Source organism: Staurois parvus, unplaced genomic scaffold (genome assembly GCF_062004578.1).
Source record: "Staurois parvus isolate SC_StPar_1 unplaced genomic scaffold, SC_StPar_1.0 ptg000066l, whole genome shotgun sequence".
NCBI lineage: Eukaryota > Metazoa > Chordata > Amphibia > Anura > Ranidae > Staurois > Staurois parvus.
Genome location: NW_028317862.1, coordinates 9,843,349 through 9,869,771, shown reverse-complemented (window position 1 = coordinate 9,869,771; position 26,423 = coordinate 9,843,349). Strand labels below are relative to the sequence as shown.

The following is a 26,423-nucleotide window of genomic DNA, read 5'->3' as shown; positions in this document are numbered from 1 at the left end:
TAGCACCTTGTGGCTAACTCAATATGTTGCACCAAGTGGAAGGTCAGCAACCATTTGGAAAAGTTACATTACAGGCCTTTCCCTACCGCATGGGGGGTACGGCTTCTAAGGTTTTACAGAGACTGCATCAATCTGGATACACTAGTTCTATGTTGGTATTAGAATACAGTGAGGGCTTGATTGAAGAATTGGAAGATAAAAAGAACAGCAATAAACTAGTTAAGCAAAGGATGAGTTTCTCAGAAAAGGTCCTTCACCTTCAGAAACTGGCACAAATCTAAAGACTCAAGGAGTGGGGTAGGGTTAAAGGAGAGACACCCAGGGGGCATGTCCTTTAAAGCTTTGTCAGTCTCCAATCACCTGAACGTACACATCTATAACCCATTGTGTATGAATACTCTGCTTTTGTCCTGTCTGATTAAGATATACATGTTCCCACTGTTCTATGTATACTTGCAAATGATAATTGTTGCATCTCTGTATACAATTGTCTTGAAAGAATTAAACTGTAGTCTGTAATTACTTATTATAAAGTGGCTACAAGAGAGCTTTAATTAGATTGCAAATAATTTATTATAAAATATACCCATAAATATATGAAACAAAAAAAAAGGACAGGTCTAGTGTCAAGTCTATTTCGATTACAACATTCACATGAGATCGCTAAAGAATGGGTGTAACAACGCTTCCTCAGCTGTGATCCTTGTGGCTGGATTCATATCCAGCAATCTGTCTAATAGATGGTAGGCCTCATCTGGTACACTGTCCCAGCCATTTAAGTTAGGTTGCTTGGATCCTGTGGCCTCTGTCATGAGTGTGTAGTTTAAACCTTTATCGGTATCCTCAGAAGGATTGACATTAGTCTGCTCAACAAACCAGCTATCTTGCTTTTCCATTATTTTTAGCTGCAGTGATGATAGCGGTTTTTGGAGTTCTATTTCACTACCCGATGCAGACACCATGCACACTCTTCTTAGTTCTTCACATAATGTTCTTAAATCTTTTGAAGGAAGAACTTTGCTACAAATCACGGTCTTACCTGGAGAGAAAAAAATAAAATAAAAAAAACACAATGTCAAAGTCTATTGCTCCGGCTACTCAATTGGAAAACATTACTAGAGAAGAGTTACAGACAACACACTGAAAGCCCAGCTCCAGGAAACTTAAATTCTCCTTTGCAGTTGGGCTGCACCCACTGCAAGGGATATTTGCACATTTCGGTCTAGGGGCAGAGAAAGAGGACTTTTTACTTGTGTGTAAATTCCATATTTTGAAGTACAGTACAGGCCAGACTGAGTATTCATAGACTTTGATTCGGCACACCATTTGGATGCCCCATCTATAACCCTTTCAAAATCAGTGAGTCCTCAGTTTTTCAGAAAGCAATGCAGAGTAACACAAGAACAGGAGGGTGGACTGTGGTCTGTACTGTACGTTAAAGTTAAACTAATCTTTAGCTCGGTGGCTTTCCGGCAACAATCCCCAGCCATTTCAACTGACTGCCCCAAGGCAACGTCATTACCGTGAATGCGTGAGAGTTCGGTCAGCTCAGCACTGCCGAAATTTTACGCCGAACTGCGCATGTACAGCGCAGACACGCATGCAACTTTAACCCTTATTGTAATACGACAGCCCGGGAGTCTTATTATCTTGGAAGTCATATGACATCCTCCCAGGATTGTGTACTGAGCTCCAGTGCAATCTGTCACCCACTGTGTCCACCGGACACAGCTGATGACAGATCACTGTATCAGCCCGGTGCCAGTACCTTTTGATCGCTGTTGCCAATCACATGACAACTGGACACAATAAAAGATGAGGCGATTGGTCACAGTGATCACATGGTACAGACAGGGCCAATCACAGCCCATCTGTGATTGGCCACAGCTAAGCACATGGCGCAAAACACTGAATGATTTTCAAATCGGAAAAAAATGCTTGCATATAAAAGTTGTAAAATTCTGTTACGGAATCCTAGTGTGTAAAAAATAGGAATTTTTTTTAAAAATGTTTTTGTTAAACATACTGTCACCAGTAGGTGTCCCTGATCACTGCCACACCAGTTATGACAACACTGTACAGTACCAGTGACCGTATAAAAGTTTAAAAAAAGAAAAAAAAAAAAAAAAAAAAAAGATTGTGGGAACATATATTTTTAATCTCTTCAGTCCTCCCCCCAAAAAAGTGACAAAAATGTACTTAAAAAAAACCCAAAAAAAAACCATGGGCTGGCTACTTTCCAAAAAGGGGGTCGTTTGGGGGATATTTCTACTGTCTTGGCATTTTCTGGTCTCAAAATTATATGCACACACAACATAGTTTGTGGACTTTCCTACATACTAAATAATATACACTGATTTGGGTTATTTTCAAAGAAATTTAGCAGTATACAGTGCATCCAGAAAGTATTCACAGCGCTTAACTTTTGCCAAATTTTAGGTTACAACCTTATTCCAAAATTGATTAAATTCATTTTTTTCCCCTCAACATTCTACAAACAATACCCCATAATGACAACATCAAAAGAAGTTAGTTTTGAAACCTTTACAATTTATTAAAAATAAAAACGAAAAAAAACAAACAACTTGTACATAAAGTATTCACAGCCTTTGCTCAATACTTTGTTGAAGCACCTTTAGCACCAATTACAGCCTCAAGTCGTCTTGAGTATGATGCTACAAGCTCAGCACACCTATTTTTGGGCAATTTCTTCCATTCTTCTTTGCAGTACCTCAAGCTCCATCAGGTTGGATGGGGAACGTCGGTGCACAGCCATTTTCAGATCTTTCCAGAGATGTTCAAATCAGGTTCAAGTCTGGGCTCTGGCTGGGCCACTCCAGGACATTCACAGAGTTGGCCTGTAGCCACTCCTTTGTTATGTGGGCTGTGTGCTTTGGGTCGTCTTGTTGAAAGGTGAACCGTCACCCCAGTCTAAGGTCCAGAGCGCTCTGGAACAAGTTTTCATCAAGGACATCTCTGTACATTGCTGCATTCATCTTTTTTTCAATCCTGACTAGTCTCCCAGTTCCTGCCGCTGAAAAGCAATCCCACAGCATGATGCTGCCACCACTATGCTTCACTGTAGGGATAGTATTGGCCAGGTGGTGAGGGGTGCCTGGTTTCTTCCAGACATGACGATTGGCATTCAGGCCAAAGAGTTCAATCTTTGTTTCATCAGACCAGAGAGTTTTGTTTCCCGTGATCTGAGAGTCCCTCTGGTGCCTTTTGGCAAACTCCAAGCAGGTTGCCATTTGCCTTTTACCTAGGAGTGGCTTCCGTGTGACCACTCTACCATACAGGCCTGATTGGTGGAGTGCTGCAGAGATGGTTCCTCTGGAAGCTTCTCCTCTCTCCACAGAGAAACGCTGAAGCTCTTTCAGAGTGACCATCGGGTGCTTGGTTACTTCCCTGGCTAAAAGGTCCTTCTCCCTCGATTGCTCATTTTGGCCAGGCCAGGCGGCCCGCTCTAGGAAGATTCCTGGTGGTTCCAAATTTCTTCCATTTACAGATGGGGGCCACTGTGCTCATTGTGACCTTCAATGCTGTAGAAATATTTCTGTACCCTTCCTCAGATCTGTGCCTTGATACAATCCTGTCTTGGAGGTATACAGACAATTCCTTGGACTTCATGGCTTGGTTTGTGCTCTGACATGCACTGTTAACTGTGGGACCTTATATAGACAGGTTTATGCCTCTCCTAATCATGTCCAATCAACTGAATTTCCCACAGATGAACTCTAATCAAGTTGTGGAAACATCTCAAGGATGATCATTGGGAATAGGATGCATCAGAGCTCAATTTTGAGTGTCATGGCAAAGGATGTGAATACTTACACATTGTTTTCGTTTTTTTATTATTATTTTTAATAAATTGTAAATATTTCAAAGCGAATTTCTTTCACGTTGTCATTATGGGGTATTTGTAGAATGTTGAGGAAAAAAATGAATTTAATGCATTTTGGAATAAGGCTGTAACATAACAAAATGTGGCAAAAGTTAGGCACTGAATACATTCCGGATGTACATTTTGGCCTAAATTTATGAAGAACAATTTTTTTATTTGCAAAACGTAGTAATAATTTAAGAATGTGTTTTTTCAAATTTTTTGGTCTTTCCTTTTTAGCAAAAGAAGAAAAAAGAAAACAAAAAAAAAAATTAAAATATCACAGCGGTGATTAACTGCCACTGAAAGAAAGCTCTATTAAGACATTAACAAGAAATAAAACTGAATAAACCATTCCATATATACATGTGATAAAAACGGCCACAAAATAATCCATAGACATTGCAAAGCAACTGGGTCCACCAGTGACACATCCACAAAAAAACACATCGAAAGGATACTACCCAATCCAGGACCACCACCCAGAGAAAGGCATAGCCACAAAGAAGGGGGCATTGACAAAGAACCTCAAGATGGAAACAGATCTCGAAGTTCTATAATTATAAGTGATTGGTCATAGTAGTTACAATATTTGATATAAACAGGACCTGTATCAATAATTATACACAGATCATTCTAAAAAAAAAAAAGAAAAAAAAAAAAAAAAATGAATATGATAATGTTTAAGAGGTCTATATACATAGTAACCATCAAAAATCTGGTCACCGACCCAGGTCTAAAACTGGATTTTAGAACAGTGAACATGGACGGGCATCACATATGAAATATAAATAGGGCTACCCTGTTCAACTTACCAGCCAAACCTAGTCTAGTGGCTTTTTTCAGCAAGGAACATGGATAGGTATCACTTATCAAAAAGGGGGATAAGAAAGCAAGTTCAATCCAAAAAAGCCATTATTAGACTGGGGTTGGCTGGTAAGTTGATCAGGGTAGCCCTATTTATATTTCATATGCGATGCCCGTCCATGTTCACTGTTGAAAAAGCCAGTTATAGACCTGGGTCAGTGACCAGATTTTTGAATGTATATTTTGAGGTTTGTGGGTGCATTGGACACCCTGGCTGCCGTTGTGCTATATGCTGGGTGTCAGTGCGCTCCTGTACCTTTAACGAGGGGTGGGCTCCCTCAGGTCCACCTGCCCTTGGTCTATCCATTAAATGCACGTGTCTCTACTATGAGGACTCAGAAGATTTATAGAGTTAGGACCACAGATACTCAGGGTACCGTGATGTGGCTCTGTGGCTTATGTATGTATTTGCAATTGTGTGCTAACGAAACCCCTGTTTTTAAACGCATGTTCTTAGACAGGTTAATTTGGTTTTTGATAGTTGGCTAAGAACATGCGTTTAAAAACAGGGGTTTCGTTCGCACACATTTGCAAATACATACGCAAGCCACAGAGCCACATCACGGCACCCTGCGTATCTGTGGTCCTAACTCTATAAATCTTGAGAGTCCTCATAGTAGAGGCACGTGCATATGCCTCTACTATGGATTATATTTCTATATACATAGTAAACAAGGTAACTATATACTGCCATACAGGAATAACCCCCACTGTTAAAAACAATCCATAAAAAAGGTCAATCCCATGTGAAGAAACCACATGATCCCCAACTGATCATATATGTTTGTGGATCTATACCCTTAAATCATAGAAATGGTATGATAGATTTTCATAGAAATGGTATGATAGATTTTCATTAAGGTCTGGCGGATTTACTGCATTTAAACTTAAGATCCACTTGGTTTCTCTACGGAGAATTTTTTTTATCCCAATTGCCTCCACATGTGTCTCTCATAACAACCTCCAATACAATAAATCTAGCATGTGTGGAATCAAATTTATGATATACTCCCAAATGGCGACTAATAGTGGTGAGCATTTTGGCATTAGATGAATAATAAACGTGATAACGTATGCTTTGACTAAACTGACATATGGTTTTACCCACGTTACGGTCCCCCCATGCCTGCTGTCCCTTCTCAATGCTCTCCCTTTGATCCACCCCTCCCTCCCCCCTTGCAGATTCCTCGCATCCTGAATCAGCCTACATCAAAGGCTGTACAGGACGGGAGGAAATACCCCCTGAGGTGCGGGTAGCACCTCTCCTCAGCGAAGTCCCTGAGTCGTTGGGCACCCTGCTGGGAATCCCCTGCGCAGGCTGCCGGGGTGTCTCCGCCCCCCTCCCCCCCTGGCGGGCGCAGCGCGGGCACGAGGCTTCCCGCGTTCTGTGCCCGCCAGAGACAAAGGCCGCGGCCAGAGTGAGGGGGGCGTGCCAGAGCATCCTCTGGCTTAAGGAGGCCGGAGCGGGACCCAGCCCGTGTGTTGATCCCTGGTCACGCTGTGAGTCGCTGCTGGGAGGTCTGCACTGAGGCCAGACCCCCACAGCTAGACCCCACTGAGCACTCTGCTGATCCCTGGGGCTAGGGTTACCTGCCGCTACCTGCTGTGTGTGCCCAGAAGTACTCTGCCAGTTACCCGCTGTGTGCTACGGAGTACCGCTACCTGCTGTGTGTGCCCAGAAGTACTCTGCCAGTTACCCACTGTGTGCCAAGGAGTACCTGTGCCTGCTACCCGCTGTGTGCCCGGGAGTTCCTTTGCCTGCTATCCGCTGTGTGCCAGAGGTGACTCCTACCTAAAACCGTGAGTGCCCATACCCTTCTGTCTGAACTACCCTTCCGTGACTCCCCCTATTTTCCCTGCCTGGACTGTCCATGAATCTCTCTATACTCCCTGCCTGGACTGGCCCCATTGAATGCCCCCAATTCCCTGTCTGGGTGGCCCCATCGAACACTCATACCTTTTATGCCTGGATTGCCCCTGGAACCTCCCTATTACCCTTGGCGGACTTGCCCGCTTGGACTAATACTTGCTCAGACCATTGCTACCCAAATTGCCCTATTGTGGGCCGGATTACAATTGTTTTGGGCTCCGCCCCTCTCGTCCCCCTTTTTGGGTACCCGGACGCTACCTTCCTACCCTGATTGAGTGTCTCCCATATGTCAATAAAACTGTGTGCTTATCCTCTGTGTGTGTTCTGTCCTGCCTACGCTTCCGTCACACCACATAAGCCCCACAAGTATATGTCATGAGGTATATTGCTCCCCTAGTTGTACAATTGGCATGAAATTTAGGGATCTACAATCTCTCCATTAGGTAGAATGACTTGTCGGCCAGTCTGCACCCCAAGGGCAATATGTACATTTACCGCAGGCAAAAATGGTAGTAGGAACAGCACCACCATCAGGACCAGCTTTGCTTCACAACATGCCCATGAGAACAGATTAAATGTTATCAACCTGACTACTGAACAACTCTCTCAGAATGAATTAGCAGTATTGAGCATGGGGCTCAGTTTCTGCCCCACTGCTAAATTTGACAAATATGAAACTATCAAGGATTTATACTTGTTCGTGCGGAAACTCACTTACAAATATATATTCGACTCAGACCGAACTAGAGCTTGATAGGAAAGAGAAATTGTGGAACAAAAATTATGGAACATTTTACAATACAAGACTTTACGGGACCTTAAGTCATTGCTAGATGAGCATGTAACCCTTCAGACACATTTTAAACCTAAATCTCAAAACTTTCCTGAACTACCAACCCCCGAGTGTGGGCATTTTGGTTGCGACTATTAGTGAGGTCAAGCGTATGACTACAGAGACAAAAAGATGCCAACATCATGCTTGCACATAGACGAGCTTTAAATCAATTAAAAAGTAGAACTAATCTAATCAAACTATCCGATAAGGGTGGTAATATTGTTATGTCACAAGATCAATATGAGCAGATATGCCTCAAAATCCTTAACCCTCAATGGTATAAACAATACAACTCATCATCAATTTAGTATTGAATTCAAAGACCACATTAATAGAGCATATCTTGATGCCCTAATTGACAAAGACACGTATGATTTTTTGGACACTCCGTTTCCTAGAGAAGCTACGTTCTATCCTTTCCCAAGATCCATAAAAATATATGTAGCCCACTGGGAAGACCCATCTTATCGGGTACTGGTTCTCAAACTGCAAGTAGGTTTGACGACTTTTTTCTCATGCCACAAGTTACACAACTTCCATCGTATGTCAAAGATATTTTAGATTTACTCAAAACACATTGAAGGCCAATGCTCTTCTTGTGACCACTGATGTGGAGGCTCTTTATTCTAGCATACCGCATGATCGGGGGTAGCAGTGGTGCAATTTTTTTTGTTGGAACAAGATCATACACAATGGAAGTTTTGTGATTGTTTTGGATCTATTGTACTATATTTTGACACATAATTGGTTTACCTTTATGAGTTCCCACTACGCCAATCTGTACCTGGGGGGTTGGGAGCGTCACATTTTTTCGGATGACACATGGTCGCCAAATACCTGGACCATGCCCTCTGCTGGTTCAGGTATATTGACAATGTGTTTGTCATTTGGACCAGTACCTGATATGTTGAATTAATTCCTATTGAGTAGCTGCATAAATTCCTCCAATTGGACATTCACAATGAATTGGCATATGAAGACCATTGCCTTCCTTGATTTACAAATTTTCAAAAGATATTACCGTTTAGTGACTAAACTGTTTCGCAAAGAAAACAGCTGGAAACACTATCCTTAACGCACGAAGTTCTCATCCCCCAGCGTGGGTAAAAAGTATACAATTTTGCACAATATATTCGCCTACAGTGTATTTCCATGCACCTAGAGGACTTTAAAAATCAAACCAGTCTTTTACGCCAACATCTTCTTTTATGGGGCTATAATAGGACTCTTTTACATAAAGCTTATAATAAAAAGGCATTGGCTAAGGATAGGACATCATTATACTCTACATCTAAACCTAAAGCTGAACACCAAACAGTAAGATTTATAAACAGTACTCTACAACATCAGGAACTACGATATGTTATTGGCATCTCTTGCAGGAGGATACCATATTAAATAAATACATTAAAGTTTATCCTGAGTTGGTGTTCTGTAAAGCAGTCTCTAATAAAAGATAAACTAACATCGAGTCACTATGTACCAAGAACTAACTTTTCTACACTCCCTAATGGCATTTTTGCCTGCGGTAAGTGTACATATTGCCCTTGGGTGCAGACTGGCTGACAATTCATTCTACCCAATGGAGAGATTTTGATCCCTAAATTTCATGCCAATTGTACACCTAGGGGAGCAATATACCTCGACATGTACTTGTGGGGCTTATTATGTGGGTAAAACCATACATCAGTTTAGTCAAAGCATATATTATCTTGTTTATTATTCATCTAATGCCAAAATGCTCACCCCTAATAGTCGCCATTTGGGACTATATCAAATTTGATGCCACACATGCTAGATGTATTGTATTGGAGGTAGTTAGGAGAGACCCACGTGGAGGCAATTGGGATAAAAAAAAATTCTCCGTAGAGAAACCAAGTGGATCTAAAGTCTAAATGCAGTAAATCCACCAGGCCTTAATGAAATTCTATCATACAAATTCTATGATTTAAGGGTATAGATCCACAAACATATGACCAGTTGGGGATCATGTGGTTTCTTGACGTGGGATTGACCTTTATTGACCTGGCTTACTATATATATATATATATATATATATATATATATATATATATATATATATATATATATATATGCCTTCTACACATATATAACTTTAAGAATGATCTGTGTAATTATTGATACAGGTCCCGTTTATATCAAATATTGCAACTACTATGACCAATCACTTATAATTATGGAACTTAAGGTCTGTTTTCATCTTGGGGTTTTTTGTTAATGCCCCCTTCTTTGTGGCTATGCCTTTCTCTGGGGGATAGGGGGGGGGGGTGGTCCTGGATTGAGTAGTATTCTTTCGAAGTGTTTTGCTGTGGATGTGTCACTGGTGGACCCAGTTGCTTTGCAAGGTCTATGGATTATTTTGTGGCCGTTTTTGCATATGTACAGTATATATGGAATGGTTTTATTCAGTTTCATTTCTTGCCAATGTCTTGTACAATATGTGATATTGATATTATGGTTTTGGACCCGTTCTTTGTGGCTAGATTACCTCCTGGTCCCCTTGTCGGTGGCCCGTGGTTGGTCAGGTGTGTGGCCGGTAGGCCGCGGTTGATCTGCGGGCTGGCTATCCCGCCCCTCTGTGGCCCCTTGGGGGGAAAGGGGGGGGTTTGGATCCCCCCCATGCGCACAAGCGTTCCCACGTTTGCATTGTGGTGTCATGTTAGGCGGTCCTCCAGTGTGTAAATCTGCGCGTGTTACTTGCTCATGCATGGACATTCTGGTCAGGCTGGGATGACATCATATGCTGGCCAACGTTGCCGTGCCCGGTCAGGGCATATTTAAAGTAGTGTGGGTTGGCAGACAACCCTCTCTGACTCATGAAACGTTGATGAGGGCAACCTGTAGCTTATTTAGGCTGTGCGCTCGCTCTTTGGCTACAGGTTTATTGAACTCTTGTGCAGTTGAAATGACAATTATATGTTATTTGGGAGGTGTGAGTTGACAGGGGTCATAAAAATGGGGGTAGTCTGTTTTTCAGGTCAACTGGTCCCCATGCCCTACAGTGGAGGTAATCCATTTTGGAATAGTTGAGAGCCTCTCGGCTCTTTGCCTTACAGCGAGTGGTTGTCTACATGTGCCTCTTGGGTCTATACAGTGGACATGTTGCTTCATTTATACAGGTAACTTTTCTTTGGTATTTTGGTTTATTATGTAATACTAGATGGGTTGCCCTTTTTAAGACACCACTAATTTATATTTCACATTGTGGTCTTATTTAGACCTATTCTGTTGTATACTACTAATCCTTACTAGATGGATTGTTATGTTGACGCTGTCGACTATCAACCTGCACCTCTGATTTTAGTCTTTCATCTGCTGAATGCCTGTGAGTTCCGTGCGGTTCTCTGTCTGCCCACTGCATAATTGATGCACCCCCACACCCGACAGTGGGGTTTTTCATCTTTGCTTGACTGGGGGGGGGACCAGGTTTGCTGCATTGAGTTCCTAACCAAACAATACACGGTTTAACTATGTAAGTGCCGGATAGGCAGTACCTATGCTTTATTTCCTGCCTAATTCTACACGATTACTGTTTAACGTTGTTAATCTTTTAGATGCGTTGCTAGCCCCTGAAGAAGCGACTCCAGTCACGAAACATGTTGGGTGTTTTCCACACAGCTTGGATATTCCCCACCCTCTAAAAGTAAACTGTGTCTACCATCTCCACCTAACTTCCTTTGAAATTAGCCTATAATTTTTGGTTGGTGGGGTGGGAGCATGGTGTGTTTCAATTGTGCAAAGCAATTTTAAATACATGCAAGATACATTTTAGATGTGATATATTAATAAAGTAACATTTTTATTCTTTGTGTACTGAGTTTATGTACCTACAAAGTCCATTAGTTATATTTTTTTGCCTTAAATATTTTCCAATTGGGACATGTATGACATTTTTCCTGGGTGTGACCTCCTACTACCTGATGGTCGCCCCATTTTCTCTTTTTCTAACCATACACTTGTAATTGTCATCTCTGTCACTGCGCACATTTTGGCATTTCTCTAATCTGGTGTGATGGTCTTTGGCTTTATGTGCCATCAAGGGGCAGATCTCAGCCTTGGCCATTCTGGTTCAGAGACCTATTGTATCCCATTCTTGGTAAAAGCTTTAGTTCAAGGTGTCACATAAATTGCCCTTCCTGTAAGGCCCCCCCCCCCCCTTGTCTCGGAGATCTGAATTTGGTTTGGTCTGTCTTGCAGACTTCTCCTTTTGAGCCTCTCCAAGATATTCCTTTTTGCTCCTTACATGCAAGGTTGTGTTTTTGTTGCCATGACATCAGCTCGTAGGGTCTATGAGTTAACTGTGCTGTTTCTTGGTACTTCACCAGGATTAAAGTGGTGTTGAGACCTCAGCCTTTTTTTTTTTCTTTTTACCCAAGGTAGATTTTTCATTCCAGCAGAATCAGAACATTGTATTGTCATCCTTTTGTCTTAATCCTAAGCATACTAAATCAAAGATGCTTTGCTTCCATGCTGTTTGAAGTTCACAGCTTTCAACAATCTGAGTCCCAGTTTGTTCTACCTGAGGGTTCTCACAAGGATCAAGCTACTTCTCGATCCACTATCTCTAGGTGGATTTGTCAGTTTATTTCTCATGCTCATGGTATCAAGGGCAAGGTTCCGCCTTTCCCGGTCAAGGCCATTTGCACTGTGCCAGCACCTCCTGGGCAACTCAGCATTAGGCTGCTGTTCAAGCTCATAAGGCTGTCACCTTCTCTTCACACATTAGCCAGGTTCTACCAGGGGGATATTCTCACCCATGCAGGCACCAGTTTTGATCGAAAGATCTTGCAGGCAGCTTTAAAGTGGAATTTTCCCCTATTTGGCGTTTAGGAATGTCATAAGCTTTGCTGTTTCCCACCCCCGCCCCTCATGTTTAGTGCTTTTGCACATCCCAAGCAGTCATGAATTCTAAGTGACCAGTGATGTACAATAGACTTTTGTTTTAGCCTTTTCTTGAAGCCCCTGGTCTGTTCCTCATTGCTTGATACAACTCTGAGGCTTAGATGAGCTGGAAAGGGTTGGTTATGCCTGGACAGGGATACTTGCCTTTTTTGACCAGTGTCCAATTCAACTGAAGGTGGCAGCATAATCCAAGTTGTCATGAATACGAAGTGCCCTTTGGCCTGTGACAGACTCCAAAAAAAACAAAAATTTTTTTTTTTTTTTTCTTACTACGCTATTACTAATTGGTTTATCTGTTAACATAGCTTTAACAGTTATTCAAGCTTTAATGGAAGCTTTACTTTTCTCCAACAAGTCTGGCACATTTTGCATGGCTTTCAGTTATATTACTGAACACAGTTTAGAGCAGGGGTGGGCAAACTTTTTGACTTGAGGGCCGCAATGGGTTCATATATTGGACCCGGGGGCCGGACCAAGAGTAGATGAATGATGTGTATGTGTCATCCACAGTAAGTATAGTAATATTCCCCCATAGTATGCATAGTAATTAATCCCCCATATAGTAATTTATCCCCCATAGTAATTCGTCCCCCATATAGTAATTCATCCCCCATATTAAGTCCCCAAGTCCCCCATATAGTAATTCATCCCCCCTATAGTAATTCATCCCCCATATTAAGTCCCCAAGTCCCCCATATAGTAATTCATCCCCCATATAGTAATTCATTCCCCATATTAAGTCCCCAAGTCCCCCCTGTGTCAATTCACTTACCTTTGCTCCGCGCGCTCCTCTCGCCGTATTCCCGCGCCGTTCCAGTGTAGCATGAAAATCTGTCTCCTATGAGGATCTGTCCCCCTCGACGTATCTGCGCATGTACCAGTTTCAGGCATTAGCAGCCGATCGGCGATCTCCGGCACATGCGCAGATACGTCGAGGGGGACAGATCCTCATAGGAGACAGATTTTCATGCTACACCAGTCTTCAGGGCGGACTGTGAGAGGAGCCTAGTGGGAGCTTAGCTCCGCGGGCCGGAGTAAAAGGTCCGCCGGGCCGTATACGGCCCGCGGGCCGTAGTTTGCCCATTGCTGGTTTAGAGTGTAATACTATCTTACCAAATTGATATGGCTATAAATATAAGTATAAGTTGCACATTTTGTTCTAAACTAGGTTCTCCTGAATGCTTACCAAACTGTTTAGCAGCTCTAATGGTTTCTTGTGAGCCACGGATCATCATGATTTGTGCCAAAGCATTCATATCATCGCCAGCATTGAAGAAATGATATCTTCCACTGAGCATGGATAGAAAGATGATGCCTGCAGACCAGATGTCAATTGCTGAAATAAAAAGCAGAGTTAGGATTGCCATCCTGCTTTTAAGGATACATTCTAAAGCCCAGCAAACGGAAGGAATTATATTCAAGACTTGTGAGCGGCTATAACATATGCTTAGTGCCAAACCAAAATATAAAATTAGTAGATCGTCTGCACCTAACACATACTCATACAAAATGTGCCTAATTACATATATTTCAAATTGTGCCGTGCTCCACTGTTGCCAATAAATTAAAAAATAAGTAAGTGAAAATTTCATATAGTGCAATTTTACATACATTCAAAGTGAATTTAACAAAATGTCCATAAACAATTCTTCAAAGCTCTTATGTTAGCTTTAAAAACAAAAACAAAAATCTGTGCTTCTTAATTCACCTCCAGTGTCGAAATACAATTCAAAACTTGTGCACCCCCACCGGTTGTGCTCTCACCTCAAATATATGACCAAACCGTTAAGTGAGGTTATATACAGCCTGTGTCCCTTTAATTGGTCCAACTGTGGATGGGATGATATCCTGCTGAATGGAATCCCTTTTGCTCATCTAATGGCTCTCCTCCAATGGTGGGTATTTTAAGAGAATAACCAGATCATAGTGCTTTATCCTTAAACACTCATTTATTAATACAAAGTAGTACACTCACATGATCAGCGTACAAAGCGCTTTTTGTACATTGATCATGTGAGTGTACTACCTTATATTAATAAATGAGTGTTTAAGGATAAAAGCACTATGATCTGGTTATTCTCTCAACATACCCACCATTGGAGGAGAGCCATTAGATGAACGAAAGGGATGCCATAAACAGTTAGCCCAATTAAAGGGACACAGGCTATATATAACCTCACTTAACGGTTTGGTCATATTTGAGGTAAGAGCACAACCGGTGGGGGTGCACGAGTTTTGAAGTGAATTTCGACACAGGAGGTGAATTAAGAAGCACAGATTTTTTGTATTTTTAAAGCCAACATGAGAACTGTGAAGAATTGTATATGGACATTGATATTCACAGTGAATTTATGTAAAATTGCATTATGAAATTTGCACATATTCATGTATTTATAATTTATTTGCAACAGTGGAGCATGGCATAATTGGTATTTATCTAAACGGAAGGAATTATTTAATACAAGTACAGAAGACAAACGTAAAAGTTTTACAAAAACAAAAGGACGACATAATCAAATACTAACCAACTCAGTGATAATATTCACCAATTTATATTTAATACACAAAAACAAAAAGGATACCAACTTAAACAGGGAGGAGATACATGACACTTTAGAGAAACAGCAGACACCCCCTAAGTGTGGCTGCCACAGATAGCAACAGTGTAGGCTCAGTATGAATATCTAAATGCTGGGGATATGATCCCAAAGACTCCGACTGTATGTTATATATATATATAAAAAAAAATGCAGCGCAGTACTATAAACTATAATAGTGAAACATATTATTGTCACGAAGCACAATTGTATGTGCTACATCAAAATAAATAACATATGTAAATAAACTGCATATACCAGTGCTAAATGTATTTACATATATGTGTTGATATTTATTTTGATGTAGCACATATTTATGTCACGAAGCACAATTGCATGTTTCACTATTCACATATGCACATTGGATTTATTTAGCACTTCGAGTTTATAGTACTGCGCTGATATTTGTATGCTTTATGGTTTATATGTGGGAACACAGTACACGCTAGCTGCAATACTTTGTATATGGAATACCTACAGCGCAATGGATCTCCTATACACCGACTGTATATTATGCACTCATACACCATTAAAAGGTTTTAAAATGGGTTTATTAGACTATCCTCACAGGAAAGTGTCATAGACTTCATGGTGATTCAATCCATATGCTTTGGCGCTGTCACAAGCTTCACAGGTACTGGGTTGCTGTTAATACAATAAATTCAATGCAATGCCTTGTGGGAATACTGGATGATCTAGCAGTAAAGGAAGGCACTAAGGGAAGCAATTTCTAGAGCTTTATTTGAAATTTAAATGCTTTTTTGTAGAATACTAGAAATCCAAGAAACCCCCAACCTATCTGCAACAGATATACAATATACTCCTAGGCTGTTTCATATTGACCTTGAACTGATAAGAATTTTGAATTGCACCCTAAACATCTCTTGTACTGAAAGATGCGAGTTACTATTTAGCTGCAGTTGCTATATAAGGTTGTACTTATTTCTTATAAGAATGTTTTCTTTTTACCCTGCATGTGCTATACATAAATGTGCTGTGTACTGTCAAAAACTTGATTTTTCCCCTGTGAACAAAAGCAGACAAGGGCGCACTCTCATTGTGCATTACCGTGGTACACCATGTATTTATTATGTAGACAAATAGATGTATACTCACAAACCAATGGAAATTAACAGCAGAATATGTGGTCCGCAATGACAGTCAATACAATGCTGTGCCCTTAAAAGGGATAAGCTGACGCGTTTCGGGAGATGAACGCCCTTCCTCAGAGCTAAAATGTATGCCTGCTGATCCCAAGCTTATATAACAAAGAATGTCAAAAAGAGGGTAAAAAGACCCTCCCACCCACTCCCAACGGCCCAATCCCAGAGAAAGCCGACCTGCCCAAAAAAACCCACAAAATTTATATGTCTAAAAACGCATACATGAACAAATGCACAAAACAACCAATAAAGTACATACAATATACACAGAGACCACATAGGTCACCAACCAAAACTCTTGCAAGCAAATTGTTCATAAAATGTGCTGGAAATGTACTCACATGTACACTCAAGATGAGTTTGCATGATTCTTGATGGTAACCATCCCAAGTAAAACTGTCCCCAGTGAAAGAAAGCAAGGATGCTGTAATGCAATGAATGATAAGCAATGTAGACGCATTGCTGTATTATTGGTGAATGCAAAGACTGATGGTATACCTATTCAGTATAGTATATTTGTATTGAAATGTAATTATAGAATTAAATAAAATTAAACCAACGTGGCGTCCGTACATCCCGCTACACTGGTTAGTGTGGACGTGACAGGCATCATGTTGTGGGTGCGCTTGCGCCCTGCACAGTGACCCGTTCGCGCATGCATGAAGCACAATACATGAACCATGCATACGCCAAACCGCCCGACACTGGCCGGGGATACATATCAACCTGAGGGCGGAAGAAAAAAGGTTTTGTTTTATTGCTTCCTTCCATTGCATATTGCAGCCTCTCTCTTCCTCCCTTATTTGTTTCTTTCTTATATTTGACCATAGTCATTCATAAAGAGTTTTTTTATTTGACATCTACATTCTCTCTCCATATATATATATATATATATATATATATATATATATATATATATATATATATATATATATATATATTTTTTTTTTTTTTCACTTTTTTTTACATTAATATCGTATTTTATACATGGCTGAGTCCTGAGTCACCAATTTCTATGTTTTTATCTATTGATGTTTATGATGTTCAGTATATATGCATATGTTAGTATATATTAGAATTTCTTTATTTGTATATATATTTATACATTATATACATTCAATAAATTTTTTATTGTCATTTAGACTTTATATCATTTATGTTTGTGTCCCTGCTGGCCCGGCTTATATCCAATTGGAGGGTGTCATATATATAATATTACAATTATTTTCAAATATTTTCATTAAATATTTTTCATTATCTTTTATTTTTCCAATTTATTTTTTTTAAAATAGATTTCTGTAGGTTTATTTTTTTTATTATTTTTTCAATTGATTTCTGTATTTTTGTTCTTATCGGTCATTTACATGCCCTTTTTATTTATTTTTTTTCCTCATTTTATTATATAATCTTATATAATTTTTGGGGCATTTCATTCAGTGTATTTATTATTCTGGCATTTCTCTATTGATTAGTAGTGATTTTCCAGCACTCCTTAGGAGCCATACTCCTTTTTCTTCCGCCCTCAGGTTGACATGTATCCCAGTCCAGTGTCGGGTGGTTCAGCTCCCCGGCGCATGTGCGGTTCATTTATTGTGTGGCAAACGGGTCGCTGTGCAGGGCGCAAGCACACCCACAACATGATGCCCGTCACGTCCACACTAACCAGCGTAGCGGAAGGTACGGACGCCACGCTGGTTGAATGTTATTTAATTATATAATTACATTTCAATACAAAATATACTATACTGAATAGATATACCATCAGTCTTTGCATTCACCAATAATACAGTAATGCATCTACATTGCTTATCATTCATTGCATTACAGCATCCTTGCGGTCTTTCACTGGGGACAGTTTGACTTGGGATGGTGACCGTCCATCAAGAGTCATGCAAACTCATCTTGAGGGTACATAAGAGTACATTTCCAGCACATTTTATGAACAATTTGCTTGCAAGTGTTTTGGTTGGTGACCTATGTGGTCTGTGTATATTGTATGCACTTTATTGGTTGTTTTGTGCGTTTGTTCATGTATGCGTTTTAAATATAGAAATGTGTTTTTTTTTTTTTCCTTTTTTTTGGGCAGGTCGGCTTTCTACCCTCTGACATTCTTTGGTATATAAGCTTGGGACCAGCAGGCATACATTTTAGCTCTGAGGAAGGGTGTTCATCTCCTGAAACACGTCAGCTTATCCCTTTTAAGGGCACAGCACTGTATTGACTGTCATTGCGGACCATATATTCTGCTTTTAATTTCTGTTGGTTTGTGAGTATACATCTATTTGTCTACATAATAAATACGTGGTGTACCACGGTAATGCACAATGAAAGTGCGCCCTTGTCTGCTTTTATTCACCAGTGTCCAGATTTCCCGATCTTTGAAGGGCAGCACCTTTCCGTTTGGCATTCCGAATTTCTTTTAGTCTGCATGAAGATTTGAGCGCTGGTTTCGTTTGTTTTTGTTTTTTCCCCCATTATAAGACTGCTCTGAATACAAAAGGAAAATACAAAACTACCAAGAAAGAGAGAAAAAACCCAATACAATAATACCAAATTACACACACCGTGCCTAGTACAACACAAGTTTATCGATTGGAGTTAGAAATAAAATTACACACACAAAAAAAATGTCCAACCCCAAAACTGGGTTGGCTTCTCTGATCCTCCTCCTTCCCCCTCAACAGTAATCTTCTAGTGTTGTGGGAGTTAATAAGAGCCAAGAGACCTGTCATATTCAGTCGTCGAGAGCAGGCTATGCACATCCTTTCCATCCACTTATCTTCATCCATAGATCGTTATAACAGCTTCTGTGAATGGAGGAGGTGGGCGGAAAGAGGCGGGCCTAGTTGGCATTATTGAGGAGTGCATATGATAGACCCCTGGGCTCTATTAACCCCTGTGGCAGCGGTAGTTTAATCACTACATGGCAAGTGAGAAAAGGATGGAGGATTTCAACTAAAACAAAGGACACTTCTCATTGACTATCAGGGGGAACAGATTCCACCAGATCACCAGAGCATCCACTACAAGGTCCCCATAAACCCGCTAGTAAGACACAGCCCCTTTTACCTTGTGGTAGAGTCAAGATGCTAAGATATCCACATCCGGTGCCATCTCTTACAAATGTCCTGAAACGCCTCCAGGTGAGGGATCACTCTCCCATGTTGGCAGTCAAGAAAGTCCATCTGACAATTTACCACACTTGGAATGTGTGCAGCTGACAAGGCTGGAATATGACTTCCACTGAAGAAGAATTAGGCCCGTTTCTCTCTTCGCTGTGTGACTTCAGGTCCCACCCTGGCGCCTGAGTTAAGTCACTACCGTGGTGTTATCATACTGAACCAGCATCAGAAATCCTCAAAAGCAGCTTGTTCACTTCTGAAGGGTGAGGAATAGCTCTAAGTCTCAACATATTTGTGGGAATTCAGGATTCCTGCACCAAGTTCCCTGTAACATTGCTGTGCAGAGTACACTTCCCCAGCCCAACCTGACAGGTTGGCATCTGTTGTGATCCCTGTCCAAGTAAACAAGAGAAAGGACTTTTCATGAGCTTCTTGTTTATGGTCTGTATTGATCCAAATTCTCAGTACATGCTAGTCCAGTCCGCACGAGTCTGACATACTGCTATGGCAATAACAGCTTGCATTACCGTACCAATCAGGGCGAAAAGAGGATTCAAAAGGGACCCCAAGCATCTTACCAGCGGTGTCCTTGAATGCTGGGAAGTCCTCCACTGGCACCAGTAGAGACCTCGAGAGAGGCAATAGCCAAGTAAACCTCAAAAACCATCCAATTTTAGAGAAATGAAGCATTTATAGGGAATTGTTGAGCAAAGTTTTTTCACAGGGCATACATTTTTTCAGGATGCAACCAGTCACTATATAGTATGTCCTCCACGAAGGAGCGGACATGAAAAACGTCATTTTTTTAGGGAAACCCGTACTGGAAAACTTAGTTGAAGAGGCCTCGGACGTTTCCAGTTCTAGGAAGTGGCCACACTATCATATCAACAAGGAAAAAGGGTCACAATTTTGCCTATAAAATAGCAGAAGGGGTTTTCTTCTGAGACGAAGCCTCCGGCTCAAGAGGAAAGAGCCTCTAACCCTCTTCCTCCTTGTACACCACACTGTCTTCTTCCAGGTAGGAGGACCCTGCCAGAGGTATGTCAGATAAAGGCTCTGGTGAAGGGGGGGGGGGGGGGGGTTGTTGAAGATCCCAAAATGGCTGATGCACTACCCAGTATGCCTCAGCCACTAAGGACCCCAGAGAAGGTGGCAGGACTGCCCAGGGCTGTTTGCATCAGTTCCTGGGTGATGAGATTCAACATTTAAGCCTCCCCAGTAGCATTGCCACATATACAGGATAAGAGGGGGGGAGGAAGGGAGGGGGCCCATACAAAATGTCACATGTTCTGTCTCCATGGCAGCAGAGGGGCATCCAGGGCATCACAGATTATACTTAAAAATGGCAAACCGGAAAGAATAGGAATGAACCCTCAATAACCCCTTCACTTCAGAAGGGCAAATCCCTTCAGCGAGGAGGTTTTCAAGGACTGGGTCACAGGAGTGGAATTGCCACTGCCCTGAACCTGTATAGCACCCTGCGGTTAACCCATTGTGCTGCACTTACTGCCATGGTGGGCATTCAATGCAGAATTCAGTGTCCGAAGCAACTTGACAGCCCAGCTCCGAGTATTTTCTGGCAGGGTCCAGTCCCCAAAGCTCTCGCCATGGGGCACCAATCTGATGATGCTGTGGCCACAACGCAGTGAGTTAAGTTGACTGAAGAATTTGGTAATGGTTGAAGAAGAAAAGAAAAAAAAAATCCAGACACAGTAGAAAGGAGACATCCAACACCTAAAGCCACTAACAAAGAAGGGCTTGCTAGGAGTAGAAGGGGTTATATGGGGGTCCTCAGCTTTTGTTAGTGTCCACTCACTTGAAGGTACCTGCCTATAACCAACTGTCTCTAAATTTGTCTGTGTCATGTACAAGCAATAAAGAAAATGTTTCTAGCACGGTGTGTTATAATTATACAAGGTACCCAAATGACAAGTGAATCGATTTGAGGATGACAAATATTGACACTGCATTCCAGATGTTCACCAAATGATGTATGACGTTCTTGTCCGTGTAAAAAAAAAAATTACAGATATTGTATTAAATTATAAAGACTGCAAAGAATTGTTTTAAAGAAAAACAATTCAACATTTTTCAAAAATGTAATACCACCCAGCTTAGTACGATTCATTTGCTAAATAAGAGGACAGAAAAAAAACCCCAAAACAATAGCTATAGTCTCAAAAAATAAATAATTCATATACATCCACTACTTGCTTAATCCTGTAATCCACATTTCATAAAACTTTGTGTTTTCTGCTCCCTTGCCATGACCTCCATGAGTGCCCAAACACTCCTTTCCCTCTCACTTCCATTTGTTTGGAACAAGCAGTGCACACTAAAAACATAGTCCATCTTGGGTGAGGCTACATCTGGGCTCATGGACAACCAATATAGCCACCTTCTAACTGGAGATCTGGAGGAGGCTGAGAGCAATATAATGTTTTTTGGAGTTAAATACTTGAAGAGAATTTTATTTTTAAGCCAGGTGGTTTATTTTTTGCAATATAGCACCGAATCACATTATGTGTAATGGTGCTCATCCCCTTACCTGCAGGTGGCTGTTTCTGCTAAAAAAAAATCATAATTTATCACTAAAACGTAATCCTGGATACACGTGCATTTTGAGACCCATTGTTTATGGATTTTTTTTTTTAATAATTTATTGGGACATTAATTTACACATTTTCCTAGCGGAGCATTTTTATACACATTAAAAATTGCCCATGCAGTGTCTCCTTCAAAACTGATAGACACTTCCCTGAGCAACTATCTTCCAAAGCTTTAAAAGTTAAATGCATATGCAGAAAAAGTTGCCCTGCTTACCCATCTCCTTCTGGCTGCTCCTCCATTCACATAAATTGCACTACACTAGCACAATGCATCTTGTTCTGTGAAAGAGATGAGCAGAGGAGATCCCGTCATTCAACGGCTTCCTCCCTTTTGCAGAATGCGATGCATTGCAACCTTTTCACATTGGTCATACACATATATGCAGCTGCACCTTAATGCCGAGTGGCTGCATATATGTGGACCTGCTAAAACTACTTACTATGCTGAGAGTGCAGTCCTTACATGCTCCCAGCATGGTACCCAGCAGTGATCTGTAATCTCGCAATGTATACTTGCGATCATGAACTTTATGAACAGGTGACCGGCAATCACAGCTGTCACATGACCAAATGCCCGCCTCCCAGAATTCTTAAAGGGCCAGGAGGCACAAAGGGGTTAACCTTCACAACAATTAAAAACAGTGTTTAGGGCAGTATCTGCCAGCTGTGAAGACACTGCACACATTGTTTTTTTCCCCCTTTTTCTTCCCTGACTTATCTGCAAAAAAAAAAAAAAAAAAAAAAACCACCACGAAAACACTTCAGCTTTAACCGCTTCCCGCATCTTCGCTGCTACAGGCAAAGTGACGTACGGGTATGTCGCTCTTGCTGTCCTAACAGAGGTGTCCAGCAGAAACAGCGGAATGACTATCCCGGTGAACGGGATCCAGTGATCGCTATGATCACAATGTTAGAAAAGCTGTTATGAATCAGTCTGATTCATAACAGCTTTTCTAAGAGCTCTGCTTCTCTTCCTAGTGATACATGGGGCCAATCACAGCATCCTGTACCATGTGACCAGCTCCAGTCAATCACAGATCACGATCAAGAATGACAGCAAGCTCTACATTGCAGGAGAAGTTATCTTTAGTTCTCCTGCAAAACAAAGTGTAAAAAAAATAAATAAAAAAATTATCGTATTCAGAAAACCCCCCCCCCCCCCTTTTTTTTTTTTTTTTTTTTTTATAACTACCTGCCGACAGCTTACCCACATTTTGCAGGCAAGCAGCAGCTCTGGGCAAAGTGATGTACTCTTACGTCGCTATTTCGGGGTGTGAACATGCCTGCACTCCCCTGCTGCCCCTCAGTTGGTCCAGGAAGAGAACAAATACAGCACTGAGTAAAAGCACTACATTTTACACACACGTTAGATTAGCACATAACTCTTTGATCACCCCTATTAACCCTTACTATATTACTGCCACTAGCAACATCAGATAGCGTCCGGGTCAGTTAGCGCCCCTCCCAGCTAGCGTTAGATTGCCCACACACTACCTCACTCATGCTATTGGTTGCTGATCACTGCCATTACTAGTAAAGTGTTTGTACGGATCCATATAATGATCCTGAACAGGACCTATACTAGCGCCTCCTTTGTATAGTGTCCTCAAAAACAGTGTTAGCAGGATCGGCCCAGTTTGCTGACAGCACTAGCGTATATCCCCTACACGGTTTTTCATGGAAGATTTGTACCAGTTGATTGTGGGCCAAAGAAATGTATGCGTACAACAGTACATCGCTGCCCAGACAATTCGCATGGAAAGCGATCGCGGTTTCTGAATTAAAAAACTTTAGGCATAGCACTCAACATGGGCATTACAAAAAAGATTGAATTTACAGTCATATTGGTCCACAGACCCGATTCATCATATTCATCATGTTCTCTGCTGTTACATACATGCCCAACATGGACCAACAATGTACTGGCAAGTCGTTGGACTTTGAGTGGTTATACCAGGATGATGCCTGCAACTACAGGCATCATCCTGGTATTGTTTTTTTCAGTTGGTGGTCTGTTACATGTAATAGCAATCCTAGTGGCCAATTACCTGCTGGATCATTTTTACAAGCAGCGGGAAGGTGAATCCCCCCACCTTCCTCAGTTTTCTTGGGCTCTCCTGTCCCTCAGGGGAATCTGAGAATGCAGCTGACAGTTCCGCTGTCTGACAATAGAGCGGATCAGAGACCAGAATGGCTCCAATCTCTATGGTCTAAGAGACCGGAAGCTACAAGCATTTCAACATTTCCGTTTCAACGGAATTTAACATAGCCATTTTTAAATTGGGAAAGCATCTGATCACACTGATCTTGGTGTGATCAGATGCTTTAAAAGGCAGGAGGAGAGATCTAGAGTCTAATAGACCCCACATTTCTCAGAAAAGAGTACCTGTCACTGCCTATTGCTATCACAGAGCTATTACATTTGAGGGAGGGGAAAAAAAAAAAAAAAAAAAAAAAAAAGTAAAAATCACCCCAGCCAATCCACCCTTCCCGTTTGCAAAGGTAAACACAAGCATCGGTCCCATGTATGTATACAGAGATCACACCATGCATATGAGGTATCACCGCGAATGTCAGATCGAGGGCAGTAGTTCTAGCACTAGACCTTCTGTGTAAATATAAATTGGTGACCTGTAAAGGCTTTTAAAGCATCGCCTATTGATATTAAAAATGTCTGTACTTGCGCATGCGCAATTTTAGGGGTTGTTGTATTGCCCTGGCATTCTAGCACTTCATGAAATGTGAAAGGCGGTCAAAGTAAAAGCTGTGAAAATTCTAATATATATGCACCATAGTTTGTAGACGCTATAACTTTCACACAAACCAATTAGTATACATGTATTGGGATTTTTTTTTTTACCAAAGACATGCAGCAGAATACATTATGGCCTAAATTTATGACTGAGTTTATTGGATATTTTTTATAATTAAAAGTGAAAAATAAGAGTTTTTTTCTTTTCAAAAATTTTGGGTCTTTTTTATTTATAGTGCAAACTAAAAAACAGCTGAGATGATCAAACACCACCAAAAGAAAGCTCTATTTGTGTGAAAAAAAAGGGACATAAATTTTGTTTGGGTACAGCATTACAAGACCGTGCAATTACCAGTTGAAACAGCGTAGTGCCGAACAGCAAAAAAATGGCCTGGCCATGAAAAGGGTAAATCTTCCAGAGGGCAAGTAGTTAGTTAAAGGATAAGTTTATCTTTGGGAATATATTATATGTTCCACCTGTTTTTAGATGGTACACATATGTATGAAGCCAACATTGTTCATTATGCTCAAAGTTACAATTATTATGATTTTCAAATCTTTATCAAACCAAAAGGCTCCCCCCCAAATTACCTGAACAGATGTAAGACCTAGCAAACATTCATTAAATGGAGAGGTTTCTTCATACAACTGAAGAATGCCAATGAAGCTGGTGGTTCTTTTACCCAAGGCAATAAAAAAAAAAGAAAGGAATATTTACCAGTGGTCTGATCAGGACATTTTGTTAACACCTCTGGTGCACGAAACCCAGGCGTACCAGCTCTTGGAGCAACTTGTCTGGCTCTTCACAAAAAAGAAATAAGGGATAACGTTATGAGCCAAACAGATACAAATACATATTAAAATTGCACAAAAATAACTCGCTCTCAAAGTATTGGGACACTCCTCCAAATCATTGGATTTAGGTGTTCCAATCAACTGCATGGCCACAGGTGTATAAAACCAAGCACCTAGGCATGCAGACTGCTTATACAAACATTTGTGAAAGAATGGGTTGCTCTCAGGAGCTGAATTCAAGTGTGGTGCCCTGACAGGCTGCCACCTGTGCAATAAGTCCTTCCATTAAATTTCCTTGCTACTAAATATTTCACGGTCAACTGTTCGTGGTATTATAACAAAGTGGAAGCAACTGGGAACAACAGCAATAGCAAGTGGTAGGCCATGTAAAATGACAGAGCAGGCAGGGCCAGTGCATGCTAAAGTGCACAGTGCGCAGAAGTTGCCAACTGTCTGCAGAGTCAATGGCTAAAAACTTCCAAACTTCGTGTGGTCTTCATATTAGCACAACAGTGCATAGAGAGCTTCATGGAAAGTGTTTTCCCATGGCCGAACAGCTGAATTCATGCCTCACATCACTAAGTGCAAAGCGTTGGATGCAGTGGTGTAATGCACACCACCACTGGACTCTACAGGAGTGGAGACATGTTTTCTGATGTGAGAATCACGCTTCTCTGTCTGGCAATTCAATGGATGTATCTGGGTGTGGCGGTTGCCAGGAGAACAGTACTTGCCTTACTGCATTGATACACATGAAAGCCCGCAAACCGTTAGCTGAAGACAAGCAGACTAAGGAAACCATGTCCTGTGGTCTGATGAGACCAAGATAAACATATATGGTTCAGATGGTCTCAAGTGTGTGTGGCGGCAACCAGGTGAGGAGTACAAAGACAAGTGTGTCTTGCCTACAGTCAAGCATGGTGGTGGGAGTGTCATGATCTGGGGCTGCATGAGTGCTGCCGGCACTGGGGAGCTACAGTTCACTGAGGGAACCATGAATGCCAACA

At 41.3% G+C, this 26,423-nt stretch overlaps 1 protein-coding gene across 1 annotated transcript in view; it reads right to left on the bottom strand.

Annotated features, from left to right (window-relative positions):
* Positions 1-519: 519 nt before the first annotated feature.
* Positions 520-26,423, bottom strand: part of CDC7 (cell division cycle 7) — an 81,335-nt gene continuing 55,431 nt past the window's right edge. The window contains exons 9-11 of the mRNA XM_089668926.1: positions 25,340-25,422; positions 13,565-13,714; positions 520-1,039 (exon numbers count right to left, since the gene is read on the bottom strand). Coding sequence (XP_089525052.1) covers positions 651-1,039; positions 13,565-13,714; positions 25,340-25,422 — 622 coding nt within the window. The 3' untranslated portion in view covers positions 520-650. The remainder of the gene's footprint in view (positions 1,040-13,564; positions 13,715-25,339; positions 25,423-26,423) is intronic.